Source organism: Electrona antarctica (assembly GCF_951216825.1).
Source record: "Electrona antarctica genome assembly, chromosome: 3".
NCBI classification, from domain to species: Eukaryota; Metazoa; Chordata; class Actinopteri; order Myctophiformes; family Myctophidae; genus Electrona; species Electrona antarctica.
This window is the reverse complement of record NC_136808.1, coordinates 15,542,678-15,561,539: the sequence shown is the minus strand read 5'-3', so window position 1 is coordinate 15,561,539 and position 18,862 is coordinate 15,542,678. Positions and strand designations below refer to the sequence as shown.

At 42.2% G+C, this 18,862-nt stretch overlaps 1 protein-coding gene across 1 annotated transcript in view; it reads left to right on the top strand.

Annotated features, from left to right (window-relative positions):
- cbfa2t3 (CBFA2/RUNX1 partner transcriptional co-repressor 3) overlaps positions 1-18,020 on the top strand; it is a gene marked incomplete at its 5' end in the record, with an annotated part of 53,607 nt that extends 35,587 nt beyond the window's left edge. The window contains 7 exons of the mRNA XM_079496219.1: positions 647-933; positions 2,284-2,384; positions 4,574-4,823; positions 5,386-5,454; positions 7,337-7,390; positions 9,986-10,176; positions 11,997-18,020. Coding sequence (XP_079352345.1) covers positions 647-933; positions 2,284-2,384; positions 4,574-4,823; positions 5,386-5,454; positions 7,337-7,390; positions 9,986-10,176; positions 11,997-12,359 — 1,315 coding nt within the window. The 3' untranslated portion in view covers positions 12,360-18,020. The remainder of the gene's footprint in view (positions 1-646; positions 934-2,283; positions 2,385-4,573; positions 4,824-5,385; positions 5,455-7,336; positions 7,391-9,985; positions 10,177-11,996) is intronic.
- Between the last annotated feature and the right edge of the window lie 842 nt (positions 18,021-18,862).

The following is an 18,862-nucleotide window of genomic DNA, read 5'->3' as shown; positions in this document are numbered from 1 at the left end:
ACCACCCCAATTGTATCACCTTTGTATCCACAAAGGTGAATTACAGTCTAGAGCTTTAAAGGTGTAGTGAAATGAAAAATACGTTTATCACACTTTTAGACCATCTCCGTGGTCATCATATGGGCATACCTAACAATGGATGCCAAAAAAATGGGAACATTCACATTTTTGTGTGTTTTTATATCAAAAGTCCATAAAAATATATTTTTTATTACTTCCTGAAAACGAAAACGTGCTGCGTGATGACGTGTCGAGGCCCACATCGATAAAAGCCAATAAAAATGAAGCTCACCTGTTTAATTCCCCATATCTCCGCATCCGTCCAAACAGGCAAACACAGCTGCTACTGATTACAGAAATCCTTAATAATCACGCTAAAATATGTATCTGAAAACATTATAGGGTAGAAATAAGCCACATAACAGTAAACTGGTACAGCTGGCCGTCTATCTGAATTGTAAACAAACACACAGCATGCGCTGGTATAGCATAGCTACCGACCCTAGCTACCGTCCCATCGCCTGAAGGGATGCGACGCTCTGATTAGTTCAGAAACTTCAGACCGGTGTTTCAACTAAAATGTCCACCTTTCCGTTGCATTACACCTTTAACACCAACTGATCATTGTCCCCCCCTCTGCCATCAGGACCAAAGACAGTTCAGAGAGAGACGGCCTGCACCCAGAGCACCTGGCTAAGAGGCCTTGCACCCTCAGCCCCAGCCAACGCTTCAGCCCGGGCACAGGGCTCCCTGCTCACCCGCCGCCCAACGGCCTCCCCACGCACCCTCCCAACGGCCTGCCCCACCCCCCCAACCCCCCTGGTGCTGGTCCCCAACACTACCGGCTGGAGGACATGGCCCTGGCGCACCACTACAGAGACGCTTACCGACACAATGAACACCGCGATGCCAGAGAGAGGCACCGGCAGACAGGTAAGAACTAAGAAGAGAGCTGATGGTGATTCAGGGAATCAAATTAAAATACACGTCAGTCTGTGATACAGTTGGTTGAACGAGTGACAGTGTATGACTGGATATGTTGTTATATGTCTGTATTATCTGTTAGTTTAACTCTGCGAGTGTAATGGGGATCTACATTTAAATGGGTATGAAACAACGTTGAGGACTTGACTGTGTACGTGGGAGAGTATCTTGGTGTATGCATGCAGAGAACAAAGGCCAGTTGTCAGTGGAGTGTGATAATCCATGAGGCATTGGCTCTATATAAAGCCTGCAGCCGTGCATGCCTATGTCCTCCTGCCACTGTGTCAATCCATATATGTCTTGGCAGGACAAGGACTCTCTGCTGTGGTGAATTGCCAAACAAATCCACTGAACCGATGCGGTTTTGGTGTGAGATATACACTTTCAACAACTATCTACATTGAATTGTTTGTTGAAGTTCATTTGTTTTGATTTTGTTTTCAATGGGCATACTGTAACATACAGTACGGTTGTGTAGGATTTATAGAATATCCATTTGTAGATTGAATGCCATGTCGGTGTCCATAATGTCCCCTACAAGGGTAGAGTACAATGCATTGAGACATAATTAACTGCATGGGCTCCATCTCTATATTTGGACTCACTATTCTTTATTACTACATCATGTAAGTAACCTTTCCTCTGCAACACTTTGGCTCGCTCTACCTCTGTCATCACCCAGAAGCTTGCTGTGTTCAAACTTTAAAATGTTTGTCTTCTTTCGGAATAGAGAGGACGTTTTTGAAACTTCTTGAAATGTTTTATGCTTTTGGAAATATGTTACTTTTTTAGAAACTTTACACTAGTCCTAGTTCTGTGGTGGTGGGGTCCAGGGACCCTCATGTGTCCTTGAGGGGGTTCCACAAGCACCCTTACATGTCTGTAAGTCTGACAGTGTACAAATGTTTGGTTCCATTTGTACACTCTCAGAGTTAGAATGACTGCATTCTACTTCAGTCATGTACTGTATGATGCACCAACTTGAAAGAGACACATTGTTTTATTAGATGGAGCTTACAGTGTTTTTGCTGCAGAGTAATATGTTCATTTACTGTAACAATCTGAGCCCTAAGTTGAATTGATGTTGAGGATGTTATTGTGCGGCAAACAGTCAGTTGTGTCTGAGTGCTGTCTGTATTTTTTATTATATATTTATTGTTTAAAAATAAAAGGGGGGGGGGGGGGGGGGGGGGTCACATAAAACACATGCCACCACACTCTCATATTGCTCATAACCCAACAGAACAACTACAGTCTGTGTGTCTGATGGCAATGCTGTCCCATGTGTTTGCATTGCAGCAGTTCACGGAGCGCGCCAGGAGGAAGTGATCGATCACCGCCTGACCGATCGGGAGTGGGCCGAGGAATGGAAGCATCTTGATAATGTACGCATCAGCGGGGTAGCTACGTTATTATTTTTTTTAACACTGACTTCTTTATTTTGTTCCTGAAGACAAGAGTCCCTTTGTGCAGTACAGTCACAGGAGCAGAACCAAGCAAGGCTGACGTTTACTGTAGGAAGTGCTGGACAAAGTACTCAACCTCGATACTTGAAGTATAGATACTTCTGGTCAAATGTTACACAACTACAAGTGAAAGTTGTTCTGTTAAAAATATATAGGATATTAGTAAGAATAGCAGATCTACACGCTGTAGACAGACTGTTCTTACTATATTTCAAAAAGGGTCACAGGTGGTTAATTTATAATGTAATTTTTCTAGGGATGACCGATATAAACGGAATCGGCCATAAAAATGCCATACTTTATTAACAGGCTTTGGGCCAAGCCCCTATAAGGCTTAGGCTTGTTTGCATTGTGGTCCTCTGTATAATATTGGAATCGGTTAGAATCGGTATCGGCAGATATGACCCTGCAAGTTATCGTAATTTCATAATCGTGCACCCTACATTCTTCCGGAAATGTTGCGGAGCCAAAATTACAATATTTATCATAGTAGCATACTGTAAGTATCCAAAAATACAAATAATAAAAAAGTACTTAAGTACAGTACTCAAGTAGATATACTTTGTTACTGTTCAGCACTGACTGTAGGTTTTAGTGCTAGAGAGATGGCAGACAAGGACAGGAGTGTTGACCAGACAAGGAATCTCGGTGACTGACTTTGATGAGAATTTGACAGCTGACCTTTTAGGTCTGTGCCGACGACCTGACGTGATGAAGAAATGAAATGAAACCTCTCTTCTATTTCTATTTCTAACATAAGCATAGAAGGTGTAGTTGGACCCCTGGGGAACACACGCACACGCACACACACACATGCACACATGTACACAGCACACAGCACACACGCACACACACAGGGCCCCAGATGGAACTCAGGACTCAGTAGAGAGCAGCTCCAGCTGGGGAGAGCAGCTGAGACAAGGGTTTCAGTCATGGATGGAACTGGCCTTGCCTGGACCCCTGCCAAATTAGAAACACTTCAGTGAAATAAATATAGCTAACTTACGGCGCATCTCTCTCTATAGAGAGAGAGAGAGGCAGAGAGAGAGAGAGAGAGAGATGAAGGGTGAATACAAGGAAAGATATGGACTTAATGCAGAGCATGTCAAACCAATTTAACAGAACCAGAGGAGAATGGAAACATTATGAAGGGTGGAAAATAAAAACCCTGACATAGTGTTAAGGAAGAAAGGGAAGGAGACGAGAGAGACTTAAGGCGCTTTAACAGGCAAAGCATGGAGCAGAAGGGTGGAAGGAATCGGTTCGTTTTTGTTTTTTCATCAGTAGCCCAGCTGTTACATTGCCATTGTTATGCACTTCAATAGAAACACACACACACACACACACACACACACACACACACACACACACACACACACACACACACACACACACACACACACAGTCATACACGCAAACACACAAAAGACATTCTCTTGTTTATATCTACTCACCTACAGTAACACAGTGATTCTATTCAGTGCTCCCTACACAGTAAAAAAAAAAGAACTAAATAAGAAAATAATGATGTAACAAAATGTAACCAAATGTCACCAAATGGACCTGTAACAAATGGATGAATGAATACTGTAGAAGGACATTCATATTTATGTGTTGTGATTAAGCCTCAGTATCTGTGTAGTAGAGCAGCCCTGCCTGTAGCAGGGAGTGGTGTTTGGTTTCGCCTCCAGTTGACTTGGGTTCAAATCAAGGTTGTTTACAGTTGCAAATAAATGTAACTGTTCTCATAATCGCCAGCAAACTGCAGTTTTCACTTGTGTGTTTGTTGAGGTGGAGAATGGGAGGGAGGAGGACCTTTCACTTCTGTTTTCCTTTGTCATGTGACTCTGATGTGATTGATGGCTGATTTAAACAGAGGTTCTCAAAGTGGGGTCTGGGATCCCAAGGGGTCCTTGAGATGGGGGTTCGTGGCCAAATGCAAAACTTTGAGAACCGCTCATTTTAACGGGTCACACCCAGCTCAGTGTCCCATTGATGTTTGGACTCTGGCCAGGTGTGACTGCTTAAATCACCCATCAGCCACACCACAGTGACGGTAAAGGCGACGTGCTGTGCGTCATCTAAACCTCGTCCTGTCCCTTCTATCCGTCTTGTCGCTGCAGCTGTTGAACTGCATCATGGACATGGTGGAGAAGACGCGGCGCTCCCTGACGGTGCTGCGCCGCTGCCAGGAGGCCGACCGCGAGGAGATGAACCACTGGATACGGCGCTACAGCGACGTGGAGGAGATGAAAAAAGGTGGGAGCAATGGACAGCAACATCGCCCTCCTCCTCCTCCTCCTCCTCCTCTCCCTCCTCCTCACCACAACTCCTCCAACACAGCTAACAGCAGCGAGCCGCCTCAGAACATAGGTACTAAAAACTGCTGCTGAAAATCCCTACGAATCCACAGACAGAAGGAAAGGCAAACAGGGGGCGCCTGTTTTAAAGGAATAACCTGTAATGCCTTGAATTCATGGCGATTTTTTGTTTTTCTTGCATGCCCTTGCGGTGAATGAAGAAGCAAAAATGGAGAAAATACTTTAAAATGCAGTTTAGTTTAACTGTTGCAATTGTGCATGCCCATGCCTTGTTTGTACATGAAACAGTTTATCCAGAAATAGTAGTACATTTTGAGCGAAAATGTGTGTGTTTTGGAAGTACCGAGCGTACAAATGGAAATGGATAATACATGACATGTCATTAAGTATTGCTGACAGTTAATGACTTTCAGCCCTCACAATCTAACCTCTTTCAACCTGGTGTCCCTATTTGGGCATATCATTAAAGGCATATCTTATTTTCTTTCTCCCCAAAATAGCCAATCTCAGAACACATTGCCTGTTGCATAGCAACATGTTCTGAGCCTGTAGATCGGATGTTTTTTGCCATTAATGCTGATCCCAAAAGTAAGTCCAGAAACTTTACTTTTCAGAGATCCACCGAGACTTCTTGCACAGGCCTGCCTCAGGATACCTGCCTGAAGAGATCTGGAGGAAAGCTGGTAAGACTCAACAACCCTATGTAATGTATTGTCGTCTGCATGGTCCACATGCAGAGTAGCTCTACCTGAATTAAAGGAGCCTCATTTACATTAACCGTGGTATGCGCAAAACGGGACATGAAAGATGCGCACACCACCTACTGCACAAAAGTTGGTAGATTTATAAAAGGTAATTTGATGGGAGAATGTGCACACCAGTACAGTAACTCTGACACATGTGTGTTCATTTCACTCCCTATCAAATCACTCAGCCTTCTATTACACTTGGAAAGCAAAGCATTTTATTGTATGTGATGCAGAATTCTGACAAACGTAGCTCGATGGCCTTGCTCAACCCAGTTACTTTATTCTGAGACACAGCAGCGAAGGCAACAGACATCAGACTCACTGGACTAGTGTCTGATGGCTGGCTTCTTGATAAGTTACTACTCCTTATAGTCATTTTTCTGGCTTTTTAACTGAAGAAGTCAGTGGTTTATTATTGATGTATACTATAGCTATTGTTAGTACTGTTAGTACTATTGTTAGTACATGAATCATTATGGTTAATTCATTGTGGAACTTAAGAGGGCAGGATATAAAGGGACTGGGAGAGTATTGTGCAGGTATGCGTGTTTACAGTCATAAATCTGTCTGTCTTGTGTAAACCTTTAGTATGGAATCCATGTGGTTTTAGAAATGACGCCCCAGATGCCTAATATCTTCCTTGGCCAAGGGGGATACCCCTTAAGAGCTGAGCAGCAGTAAATGTTTGGCTTCCCACCACATATGTACGCACGCACGCACGCACGCACGCACGCACGCACGCACGCACACACACACACACACACACACACACACACACACACACACACACACACACACACACACACACACACACACACTACCTGAGGCAGAGACAGAACAGAGGCCTTGCAGTTTGCAGGTCCATAAGGCCAGAGGATTGGAGGCCCTCTGAGTCATTAGGGCTAAACACTCTCCATCTGTCACCACTATGAAAGGCCACTGCAGTTAAACTTGCAGTGAAAATGCAGTCACCTGGCCCGAGGCGGGCCGCAGCAGCGCAGCATAAGGCTGGTGTCCCAGCATTATAACTGGATTCCACTGGAATCAGAAAAACCCTGACTTCATACTGCTTTTCATTGTGACAGCTAACAGTATAGCTTCTGCACAATATACATAAACATAATTTGGTTGAATCAAACAAAGGCCCCTGGGATCGTTGAATTGGGTAAAGTTGGTTACAATGGTATCCTGGTGAGGATAATTTGGCTCATGTTTTCGTGGAAGTGTGGTCCAATAGATGGAAGGGTTGCATTGTTTGGGCCTTTCTGTATATCATGCTGTCGGGCAGAAACCTTGTATCTCCGTATTTAATAGGAACACAGGTTATTTTTTCCATTTTCTGAATAGTCGCAATTTTGGACATACTAGGTTTCCACCCGACAGCGACAATATAGAGGTTATGCGTGTGACATCATCATCAAACCCGGAACTTATGCAGGAACGCCTACTGAGTGGCAAAAACTACTTTCTGGCCTTGACAGCCCATACATCCAAACAGAAAAGTCCCATCTGATTGCATTAAACAACATTAAACAATGTTAAACTCACTTTGCCTGTCTCTTTGCCACTCGATGTGCCATTCACTTTAAGCATGCGCATACCCTCTATTGTATAGCAGATATTGTTAGCCCAGCTCAGCTCTGGTCACACCACACATGGTCCCAGCACTATTGTTGCAGTCATCCACCAATACCCGACCTACTCTAGCAGATATGCTGCTGCTGTCTGCAGAATACCGTGCTGCATTTTCACGTGCAGAAAAACAAAAACAAGAGAAAACCCAAAGCTCTTTTAATTGTAGTTGTCTTTCATCCAGGTACCCCCAGCATCCCACTCTCCCCAGCACTAAAGCACCTCCAAAACAAGCAGGGTGAGTAATGAATCTGAAACGTTTCGTCATCGCAATATTAACAACATGCACAATATGCTGCACATATCGCAGCTGATGGAACTGCAATAAATAGTATATGCACATTGCACATGCCATGTATTCACACTTCACACATTTTGTCCATCACTTGGAGCCCTACTGGTTATTTAACTTGTTTTCAGGTTTTTATTCATTTTAACAATTCAGGTATAATGTTTGTTTAGATTACAAGAAAATGTTTTGACTATATACTTCAATATTTGTTTACTTGTCGCAAGTCATATAGTCATTGCAATTTTCAGCAATGTTATCACATGTTTTCCTAATATCGTGCAGTCCTACTCGCTGCTAGTTGTTTGAGTGTTGGTGTATATGTGTGTGCACACGTTTGCCACCATCTCTGTTGCTTATTTTATTCTTATGTTGTGCATTGGTGTTGCGTGCCAAAAATACCCGATCTACAAACTCACAATGCGTTGCGACGGGAGTCGTTGTGAGCTTGCAGATCGGCTACATCTCTCAGTGATCGGCAGATCTCTCATCTCTCAGTAGGGCTCTGCGATATGACTTCAAATCAGTATCACGATTATTGATTATTTTGATTATTTTGTCTCGATTACGATTAATTAACAAAACAATTTCAATGTGGAAATTGCAGATCAATAAGCTTGTAGATCAGCTATTTTCCCTATTGTTGTAATCACCATTATACATCAAAGTATAATACAGGGTTAAGTGGTTAATCAGACTAATCGTTAATCGGTTTAGTCGATTTAAGTCAATTTGTTGATGTATAAGGGGGAGGGGACTTGATTATTCGGTTATAAGTCTGATATTGGTTCTTCTAAGTATTCGTTTTGATATATTTTCAGATAATTGCCCAGCTCTAGTGTGATGCCATCTCTCTCTCTCTCTGTATAAATGGGGTGTATCTCCCTGCTGCCTCAGCAGCCAGCTAGTTTGTTGTAGCACTTCTTCCCATTAATTGATGCCAGACACGTACTCTCTGGTCTGGTTCAGGTGAAGAGACTCCAGTGCGTTTGGAAAACAAGATCAAAAGTGTGAAAAAGCGGACAGAAACGCACATTCCCCGTGGAATTAAAATGTTAATATTGCTGCCCCGTGTTTTCCATTAAGTGCTAATTGCCCTGGCATCTGCTATGCAGTCTCCTTGATAAGAATTAATTAAATTTGCCAACTAATCTTAGTGGTGAATGTATTAGCGCTGATAGCTGAGAAGCTTAGGATGGTGCAGATAGTAGAGGTGTGTGAGTGTGTGTGTGTGTGGGGGGGGGGGGGCATTGGGAGGGTCGAAAGAATACAAACTACTTCAGCAGAACACAAGGATCATCTCTCTCACACACACACACACACACACACACACACACACACACACACACACACAAGCTTGCTGCCTTCTTCTCGACAGTTTGAGACAACTGGGCGAGTGCCAACTGCATGAGTTCTCTCATTTACACGGACAGACTCACAGATTGTGCAGCAGTGGAGAGAACAGTATCTCTCAAGTCTCTTAAATGTCATGACTGCTGGGACAAAAGTTTTCTTGGCTGGCTAGAAACTTCTTGTGGTCGTGACATATCAATTTAGTAATTGTCTCTCGGCATAATTCTAAGCCTTGTAAATTGAGCAGCCCCTTTCTCCACACAGTATTCTCTAGAGCTCTCTGCAAGGTATGGAAAATGTACGCTTGTTTTGTTTTTCCTGTGAGGAGAGCTAGGAACGATGGCAAAATACAATCACTCCTGCCTTTTATTGAGCTTTGGGAGCTCTGGAAACTCCTATTTTAGACTGAAACTCCCGTTTTAGACTGCCATCTGTAAAGGAGTCCATGCACCTGCCTGTTCTAAAAACACAGCCTACTCACTCATGTATATGTGCTGGCATTTGTAGAACAAAAGGCCACAGGCTAACGTCTCCTTCATGGGAACTCCTGTAGTGACGATATACATCACTGATGGGGAGGCAATGCAGTGTCTTCACTTTAATGTGTTTTATTCATATTGTTTTCCCATTGACTCATTGTAATGTCAGGAGGGCAATTTATGAACAGCGGGGAATCCCAGACCACTGGGTTAATATTGAAGTTGGTGAACAAAGTTTGGAGACATCTGCTGTTGTCAGCACTGAAAAATGATTGCTGCGAGACGTGTTTCAATTAATTATTCAAGTCTGTCTGCTTTCGTATTCTGACAGAAGGTTTTAAATCTTGGATGATGTACATCTGTTAGCTGAGATGCAACAAGCAACAAGCGTATGCTTACTTTATACTGCGCCACGCGACAGTGTCGAAATGAGCAGATCTACAAGCTCACGATAAGTCACGTTGTGAGTGGTTCTCAAAATGGGGTCCGGGGACCCCCCAGGGGTCCTTGAGGGGGTCCCAGGGGATCCCCAGCAAAATGTGTTTAACCACTTTAACCCCATCTGCCATTTGAAAATAGCCGACCAAAAAGCTTCACAACGAAACCCTGGCACGAACATTTTATTTTTATTTTTTAGTACCACAGGTCTTCAGAAGTAACACCTCTCTCTCTCTCTCTCTCTCTCTCTCTCTCTCCCTCCCTCTCTCTGCAGAGGAGGCTGTGAATGAGGTGAAGAGACAAGCGATGTCAGAGCTGCAGAAGGCGGTGTCAGACGCTGAGAGGAAAGCTCACGAGATGATCTCAGCGGAGCGCTCTAAGATGGAGAGGGCCCTGGCCGATGCCAAGCGGCAGGCCTCCGAGGATGCATTGACTGTCATCAACCAGCAGGAGGACTCAAGTGAAGTGAGCATCACAGACCCCCCACCCTTCCTGCCACGTGGTCAAATCCTGAGTGTTCGTTAAACTGAGAAAAACATAATAAGTAGCTACATTTTGACAGTAGAGAGTTCCACCAGGTCCGGTGCATCTCAGAATCAAACATTGTCTACATTTTGACAGTAGAGAGTTCCACCAGGTCCGGTGCATCTCAGAATCAAACATTGTTTACATTTCAACAGTCTCAGAGTTGAACAACGCTCAGGATTTTGCGCTATACACCCTCACGTCCTTACTTGCTCATTATTCACTCACTTCCTCAACTCTTCCGAGCTGAGTTGTGCACGTCCAAGTAGGCAAGCTACGGTGGACGGAATAGGTTAGAACCAAAACTAGAAAAAGTGCTCATCATGTCATTTCTTCTTACGCCTTTGACGGAAATTGGATGTTCAAATTCATGATTTTAAGCATTTTGTTCCAAAAATGTGCTTTGCAAAACTCTACCTGCTGGTGGCGCTATAACAGGCCAATGTGAAAAGGGTGAGATTTAATCCTCTGCCTAGTAGGAATATGCGTGCAAAATTTCACGTAAATTGCACGCTGCGTTCATGATTTGAGTATTTATTTTGTTCAAAACGGGCCAATCCTGCAAACTTTGAAAGCCAATGTTAGCCAATTAGGATGGAATATGAAATATCGGACAGAAGCGTCTTGATCACATGACTATAGAGATACTGTGTAGTGTGTACCGATTTGTGGTATTTTTGGACAGAATCTGAAGGAGTAATATCAAACAATGTGTTTTACAAAAGTCAGTCTCCTGGTGGCGCTATTAAAGGCCGTTCTGGACAATTTGGGGCAGAGGTTCAAAATTGGCATTCAGGGAATGTGTGTGCAGTTTCGTAACGATCGGGGCAACGGTGCCATAGATTAGCTCATAACAGACGGAAGGACAGACACACAGACGGACGGATGGATGGACAGACAGGGGCAAAAACATATTCTCCGTCATGCTATCGCCTGGCGCAGACAATCAGTCCCATTTCATATCAGGAAAAAAACGACTTTGCCTACTGTAAGCAAAGTCTGTGGCTGTGGTCTAGCACTATGTTGCCATTTTGATTATAGAGGAGGCTGTCCAGCTGTCTGAGTAAATAATAAAGGCAGGCAGACCCAGATGGTTGGAGCAGAATGCCAGACAGGCCGTTAGAGAACAGTTGACCACCACCTGCTGGTACCACTGACCACAGGCCTTGGAACACTGAAATAAAATGTGCAACAAACGCAAGTTAAAGCATAACAATTCATTATAATTAATTCATAATTCAAAAAATGGCTATGTAAAAAAGAATTACACATTTCAAAAAACATTTACATTACATTACATCGAATAGCTTTCGAGCTTGTAGATCGTCTATTTTCACTGTTCATGGTATGACAAGCTTAACTCATTAGTGGTCATAAGTGGTTATTATTACAGTATTAAAGTATTAAAAATATGAATACAAGACAGGTGGGCACTAGGGACATCTGGGCACCATATTTTTCGGGTGACTGGGCTACCAAAACCATCTGGGCACTAGGGACATGGGGGCCCAGTTGTCCAGGTGCCCACTCACCAAAGTGTCCAGTTATCTCCACCCCTAAGTGCCCACATGTGCCTAGTGCCCAGGTGGTTTTGGTACCGTGCCCACCTGACCTGTTACCAAAAAGACAGCATGTATAAGTAAACAACTGAAAAAATGGGGGAAATGCAGCATAACAGCCAAAAGTAAAACCAGATAACTTCTATTAGATGAGACTTATCTTTATCAACCTGCTTCTCTTTCCCCCCACTGTCTTCCCAGAGCTGCTGGAATTGCGGCAGGAAGGCCAGCGAGACGTGCAGTGGCTGCAACACGGCTCGTTACTGCGGCTCCTTCTGCCAGCACAAGGACTGGGAGAAGCACCACCACGTATGCGGCCAAGGTCTGCAGGGACTGCCAGGGGGCAGCACCGTCCCGCTGGGGACCCCGTCGTCCTCTGCGTCCTCCAGCGCGCCCCCGACCCATTCGGAGAGCACTCCGCCAGGCGCCCTGTCCCTGGCAGGCCAGGCCTGTATAGGAGGTGGTGGAAGCGTCTCTGCCAGCCCGAAGGAGAGCAGTTCCAGCAGTGCCTCTCGCTCCACCACCCCGGCCACCCCTGCCCTGCTGGACGCCACCTCTCGCTGACCTCTGAGCCCTTCACTCCTTTATTTTTTTTGGACACTAGACGCTACAGTGCCCGACACTCCCAACGAAAAACCAAACCAAACTGAGGAATCTTCATCGCACATTGCACCCATTCCTCTTTCCCTGCTTCACTCTCAATTCACTGAAGCGCTCGCAGTTATACACAGGAAAATCCTAAGTGTTAACTCTGTGAGTATAGAATTGTAACCAAATGGACTCGTGATGGTCCATTTAGTTACATTTGTATATTCTGTGATTCCAATGGATGGATTATCACTAAGGATTTTACTGTACAGCTGATGATGAAAAAGAAATTAAGACAATACTTGTGTCAGTCAGATATACTGATCACCCCAACCCCCACACACACATAGAGACCCCAGTCTGGGGTTCAGTGTAGTGTAAAGCATGGAAGGTACAGTGACTCCTCTCCCCGTGTTCAGTAACATATCAGGCTTACTTGCTGATGAAGCGAGCTTTGATATAAGACTAATATGTGCCCTTAGACAGCAGAGGATGTGTGGAAACATAACACTGGAAGAGAGGTTAACTAATTGCTTAGCACTTGGATAGGATTTCCCTTTAATTCAGCACCAGTGACAGCAATGCCCAGCCCCTACTATATGATATATCACACCTCTCACAGAAGTGGCACTTCCTGCACACAGTGTCTTTGAGAAAACGTGCAGGGGGAGAGAATAGTACTTTTCCTTCTACTGAAGGAGGGAAGGGGGGAAAAGGTCATTGATGCGATTTATTCCTCAGAAATACAGTTATTTATCTGATATTTCTTTTTTTGGCTTTAAGGGAAATTAAAGAAAAGTCCAAATATTCTAAATGAATAACGACGATGATGCTAATGATGATATTAAAATAAATTTTAAACTGTTAACTACCTTGCTAGCGAGCCAAGAAAATCTACACCGGACTCACCTCTCTGCACCATTGTGAACCCAAATGAATTCAAAGAAGAAAAAAAATAATAATAACATGATCCAAACCTTTGTATTACACTGCCAAAGTGAGGAAGTAAGAGATAAGGAGAAGCACTCATCTTGTAACCAAACGCAAAGCAACATCACCTCCTCAGCAGATAAAACCTGATTTGTGCTTCGGAAACAGTGTCGATCTGCAAAACATATTTAAATAACACTTTTTCTTTCTTTATTTTTTATTTCAATTGAAGACGTGTTATTTTTGTCGAGCTACACTGTTGCCGAAGCATGAATCAAGTTTAAGCCAGCCCTGAGAGGGCCAGACTGCAGACGTGCTACAGAAGAGCACCCAGAGACAGTCAGACAGACATACTGTACATAGACTGTGCCATGCTATGCTCTGTAGCCGCCTGCTGCAAGCCTGGACAAACCAACAGTGATTCCTCAGTGACGGCCCAGACTAGTGAACACAAGAATGGACATTGTGGTGAACTCGCCCGCCAGATACGTTTATTGGAATGGACGGAGACCCTGCCAATGAGTGATTTATGTGAACAGTAACAGAGAGGACAGAGAAAAAGAGGAAAGGAAAGCTATTTGGAAAGAAGATAACATGGGAAAAGAAAAAAAGAAACTGAGCTGCCTGAAAACCTCAAAAAACAAACTTGCCCAAGAAAGCATTGTATAATATGGAGAAATATGGAAAGGTTGTTTTTAAATTGTTTGTTTTGTTTTTTAAACAAGCTCCATGAAGAGGAGATATTTGCTGTTACCTTTTCATTCTCTCCCTCCTTTTCCAAAGCATGATAAACAGACTAAAGAGCCTCGTAATGAGCGGTGTAGACTCATTTCTCCTCTCTTTCTACCTCCCCTCGCCTCCACATCAACCCCTCTCTGCTCCTCCCCACCACTGGCCCTGGACCCCCAGTCTACTTTGGACAAAGCCTATGAGAAGTCGCGTGGGAAGGGATCAAACCTGCTTGTAGATACTCCTTTTATTTGCTTTGGGTTTTTTTCAATAATGTCTCTTGTCGCTGACGTCCACCTGTGCTGCCGTTGTGTATATCCAGAAAGATGGGACTTTTTTTCTTTCATTTTTCCTCCTTTAGTTTGGGCTGAATATTGAAGTCGGAGCAAGGACATTCTTTTACGAGGCAAAGCCCCATGTTGTACTTATTGTTTAATTTGTTGTATCTATATCAATGAGATGAAACTCCTCTTGTAGAATATTTTGTATTGCTCGCATTGTAAGACAGTGAGAGGACGGAGGTGCAATATGAAGAGAATTCAGCTACTGAATGGAACCTCAACAACTGCCCATAGGGTGTCATATAATATAGATACATATAAATATATTTAAAGTAACATCAGTAACTTAATGTGAATGTACATAGTATTTAAAGAGGTCCAAAAATGTGTTTGCCAAATAACAGAAACCTTTAAAGTCAAATGTCCGGAATATAATTTTCTTTTCTCAAATTTATCAGTCATCTTTTCTCGTAGCATTTAAAACACTCAAATTTCACAGATGAAATGAAGATGAAATTCCATATGGAACAGAAGACAAATGTCCATATAGAAACACTACACATGTAGCTGAAAAATGGATGGAGACTATATGGTTGGATGGACACTACAACATTTCTTGAATTAAGTCCAAAGTTGTCATGCCAGCCTAAGACAGAAACAAAGATAATATATTTTCACCTTGTTTTGTGTTTTTTTTCTTTACATTTGATGGATTAATTAGTGTGCTTCATCGGCCTCAGGTCAGTTTTCATCCTACTGGTGAGGATTCAACAGCATGGTGGTAAACAAAAAAAAGGGGACAAAGGTTTTTAGGCCCATCTAAAACTTGAGCAAAATTACGACACATCAAATGTGGGATTCAAAGTCAAACCTTCACTGTAAAATCCAGAGTTTTACTTTAATTCTGAAAGTGTACAAAATGTACACTCAGAGTTAAATTAACAACACAGGATTTTACTGTGTTGAGTTTCGTTCAGTCTTGGGGCTCGGTATGAAACATTTACCATCCTTTGGGCTTAAGTGCCACCTCGTCCTCAACAACCTGTGTCTATGTACGCTAGGTCACTCACCTACATACTTTTTACTGTAGGAGTTAGAGATACACCAGTGTTAAGCTACAGGAAAACTAACCTCAAAGCTTTTTTTGTTTATACTTTGTTTATCCATCTGTTAAACTTTACCCCAGTTATATTGCATTATTTCTGCAGTTTGATATATGATCGACTAAATGGTACCTCCGTGATTTGGCACTGATTAGCATTCATGCGAGCCAAGACGTGAGTAGCATTTCCCCTTTTATGTTGTTTGTTAAGACTACTAGCTTTGTAATCGGCCTCAACGAAAATGTGTTCTTTATAGCTTGCATAAACAGGCTATAAAGAACATTCATTCTCAAGCTAATTTCATTCTTACTAGTCTAATCCCTAAGAAAATTGGTGTCATACCTCTAGAGATGGACCAAATTTGTTAAACGGCAGATAACATAATTTGTCAAAAGGGAAATACTGACATTTGGCTACCCGTGCATCTGTCTATACCTGTATCTACCTGTATGTGTGTTCTATCATACCTTGAGATATGGCATTGAATTCAGCCTTTTCCTGTATTTTGCTCCTATTTTGCTCCTCTTTCGCTCTAATCTAATCTCATCACCACTACCACAGGCCTCTCTTTAAGCCCCTCACACTAGCTACCTCCTGTGACCATACAGCTAACCACCAGGAGAGGTTGACCTGGACTTTGAAAGCTGGGCTGAGAACAGGCATGGGAATGCACATTCAAAATGGATATGACTTTGTGCATTATTATAAAAAACAATGGCATTGAACGGAATTGGCATTGTGAGTCATGTGAAGGGATATTTATTTCCACTAGATCTAATATTATTTGTTCGCTTTTATGGCAATAGTAGCCAGAATTGTTGTCATTTAACTAGACACTGTATACTGTATGTGTATACTCTATATGCTTCACGTGTATTCAGTGTACACATCTCCCATTACCAAAATAAAAACAGAACCAACCATTACATGGCATTTGTAGCCCAAAACCAATAAAAGCACAGACCAAAGTAATCCTGCATTGCCAGAGTAGGCTCTGACGTGCTGTGTATTGTAAGACCAGAAATAATGAGGTTAGAACTCCACTATACCATTTAACCAAAGTGTCTGAAATACACACAGTCAGAGCACACAAGTAAAGAGCACACTCAGCCATCAGGCTGAGTATGAGATATGGTATGTAAATGAGCAATTAAAGCAATCAAACAGCTTGTTTTCTATGTATCAAACAATTCCTCAGAACAATAGGACGAGCTCTTTATAGCATGCCTACTGATTGCTTCGAGTGTTCTTACAGTACAAAGCCTTGCAGAGATATTATATTGAATGCATGCCAAGTGTGTTTGTGTGTGAATGGTGGTTAGTTCTTTTAATATATTTTCGTCATTTCTGTATAAACTACTTGAAACCTCCAGAGCTTTAATGAAACATCCTTAACAGACTAATGGTTCAGATTCAAGAGCTTTTCTTTAGAGTGAGAGTAAAAACATTAGCATACCTGAGCCACATTGAAATGTCAATTCCATTCAATCCAAAGTGCTTTTTGCGTGTGCCTCCTTGCCTGCCAGTCAGCCCTCATAAAATAAAACAAAACCAAACTCAATGACCACTTAAGAATGACCAAAATCCAACCAAAAGCTACAGATACCTTTTTATTTATTTTCATGTCCATGTGTTTTGTGTTCTGGCCCAGGATTAGAACACTTCTTTTGGGGTAGATGTGGTGGGACATGAGGTGATTGTACAGTCTCATAAAGGGAGTGTAGCTATAATGGAGTGAGCAACCAGTCTACCAGTATCATTCACTGGGATTCATCCCAGTGACTATCATTAGATGGAATAGATCAATAATTTTCTGTTTTCACTTTGTGTGAAACCACTTTTGTGCCGAGGTGTATTATTGTGTCATATTCTTTCCTAGCATTCTGTTGTTACAGTATAGTAAATGGCAAATGCATAAGTGCTTTCCTGTTGTGAAAACCATGAAAGGGTCTCAAAACATCTGTTTATTTATTCAATTTCTGTTATACAGTAGTCAGTAGATAGGGACAAAGTATATGTTTAAAAATGGCAAATGTTTGCAGGTTGGCAACTGTGTTTCCCTACCAATGAAGGTTCAAAGGCTCATCTAATGTGATGGAGGCATGTCTTTCCCATGAAGCAAGCACTGATTTAGTAGGAAGCTGATATGGCAAATAGTGGATTCTTTCCCCAAAGGCCATGGCTCAGGATGGTCCTGTTTTTACCTTTACATACATATTACATACATACATACATACACAAATGGAAAAAGGTTTGGTTTTATATGTGTAGGGAAGCATTATATACTGTATTGTGCAATACATTATTACAGAAAAAAGGATTGTTTCTGTAGGAAAGGTTGGCGCTTTGAAAAGTTTTCATTTTTTTGTCCTCTTTAACGGTCCTGTTACCATTTTAGCTGAAGTGATCTGTGCCAGAAGAATTAAATTCTGATTTGTATTATTTATTTCTTGCATGCTTTCCTCCCTGTTGCTATTACCGCTCTTTAACTGTTCGCTCTGTTGGATGTGTGAAGCTGTAAAACATTCTAATTCAGGTTAATGTCTGTGTTGAACAATGTAACTGTGTAATTAAAACATGAAATGAAATATTTATCACAATGGTGATTCTTACTTTTCTTATAGTTAGCTACTGACATTTTCAGACACAATGACTTGGCAACCAGACTATTGTTATTGTAAATGAGGATACTTTGCCGCACTACTCCTCCCACAGTTTTTGCCGCACACACTCACGCCATATGTCAAATCGACCGGCTTCATCGGGAATCGTGTGCTTGCTCATTGCTAAGAGATCCGTTGTATAGTTTAATTGATAATTGATAATTAATTAGTTCTCCATAGACTTATAATGGGGAAATCGAAGACTAAAATGTAAGTACTTTTTTCCCTTGGAGACCGTAAGCGCCATATTTACAAGACAAGGGAGGTTCATAATAATTATGAAAATTAATTGAAAAGGAATTACATCAGTCGGCCTCATGGTGGCGCTATAACAGCCCACTTTACGTTTTTCCCTATAACTCTTGAACCATAAGTCATAAAATCAAAATTTATTTTTCCATGGATTCCTTGGGTCATGATGCATTTCCACATATAGGCCACGCCCATTTTCGTCAGGGAAAAGAATCCTGCAAATTTGAATTTTCTCCAAAACCCACTATAAGCCTATCTCACATAATTTCCCCGCCCCCTTTTTACGCCCCCTTTCGGGGCTAGTGGTGATAGCGTGACGTCACTCCATAGACACTACATGTTAACAGAGGTTATTTAAGAAGTCTACAACTTTTGTTTTCTCAAGGTAAGGTTTGTTCTATCTGTTCGAGCTGATTTACCATCTTGTTTGCTTCATAATAATATTGGTCTGTCACATTTTTACATTAGAAAATGTACTTAGATTCTCCAGAGAAAAAAACGTGTAAATGCTAATGTTAAAT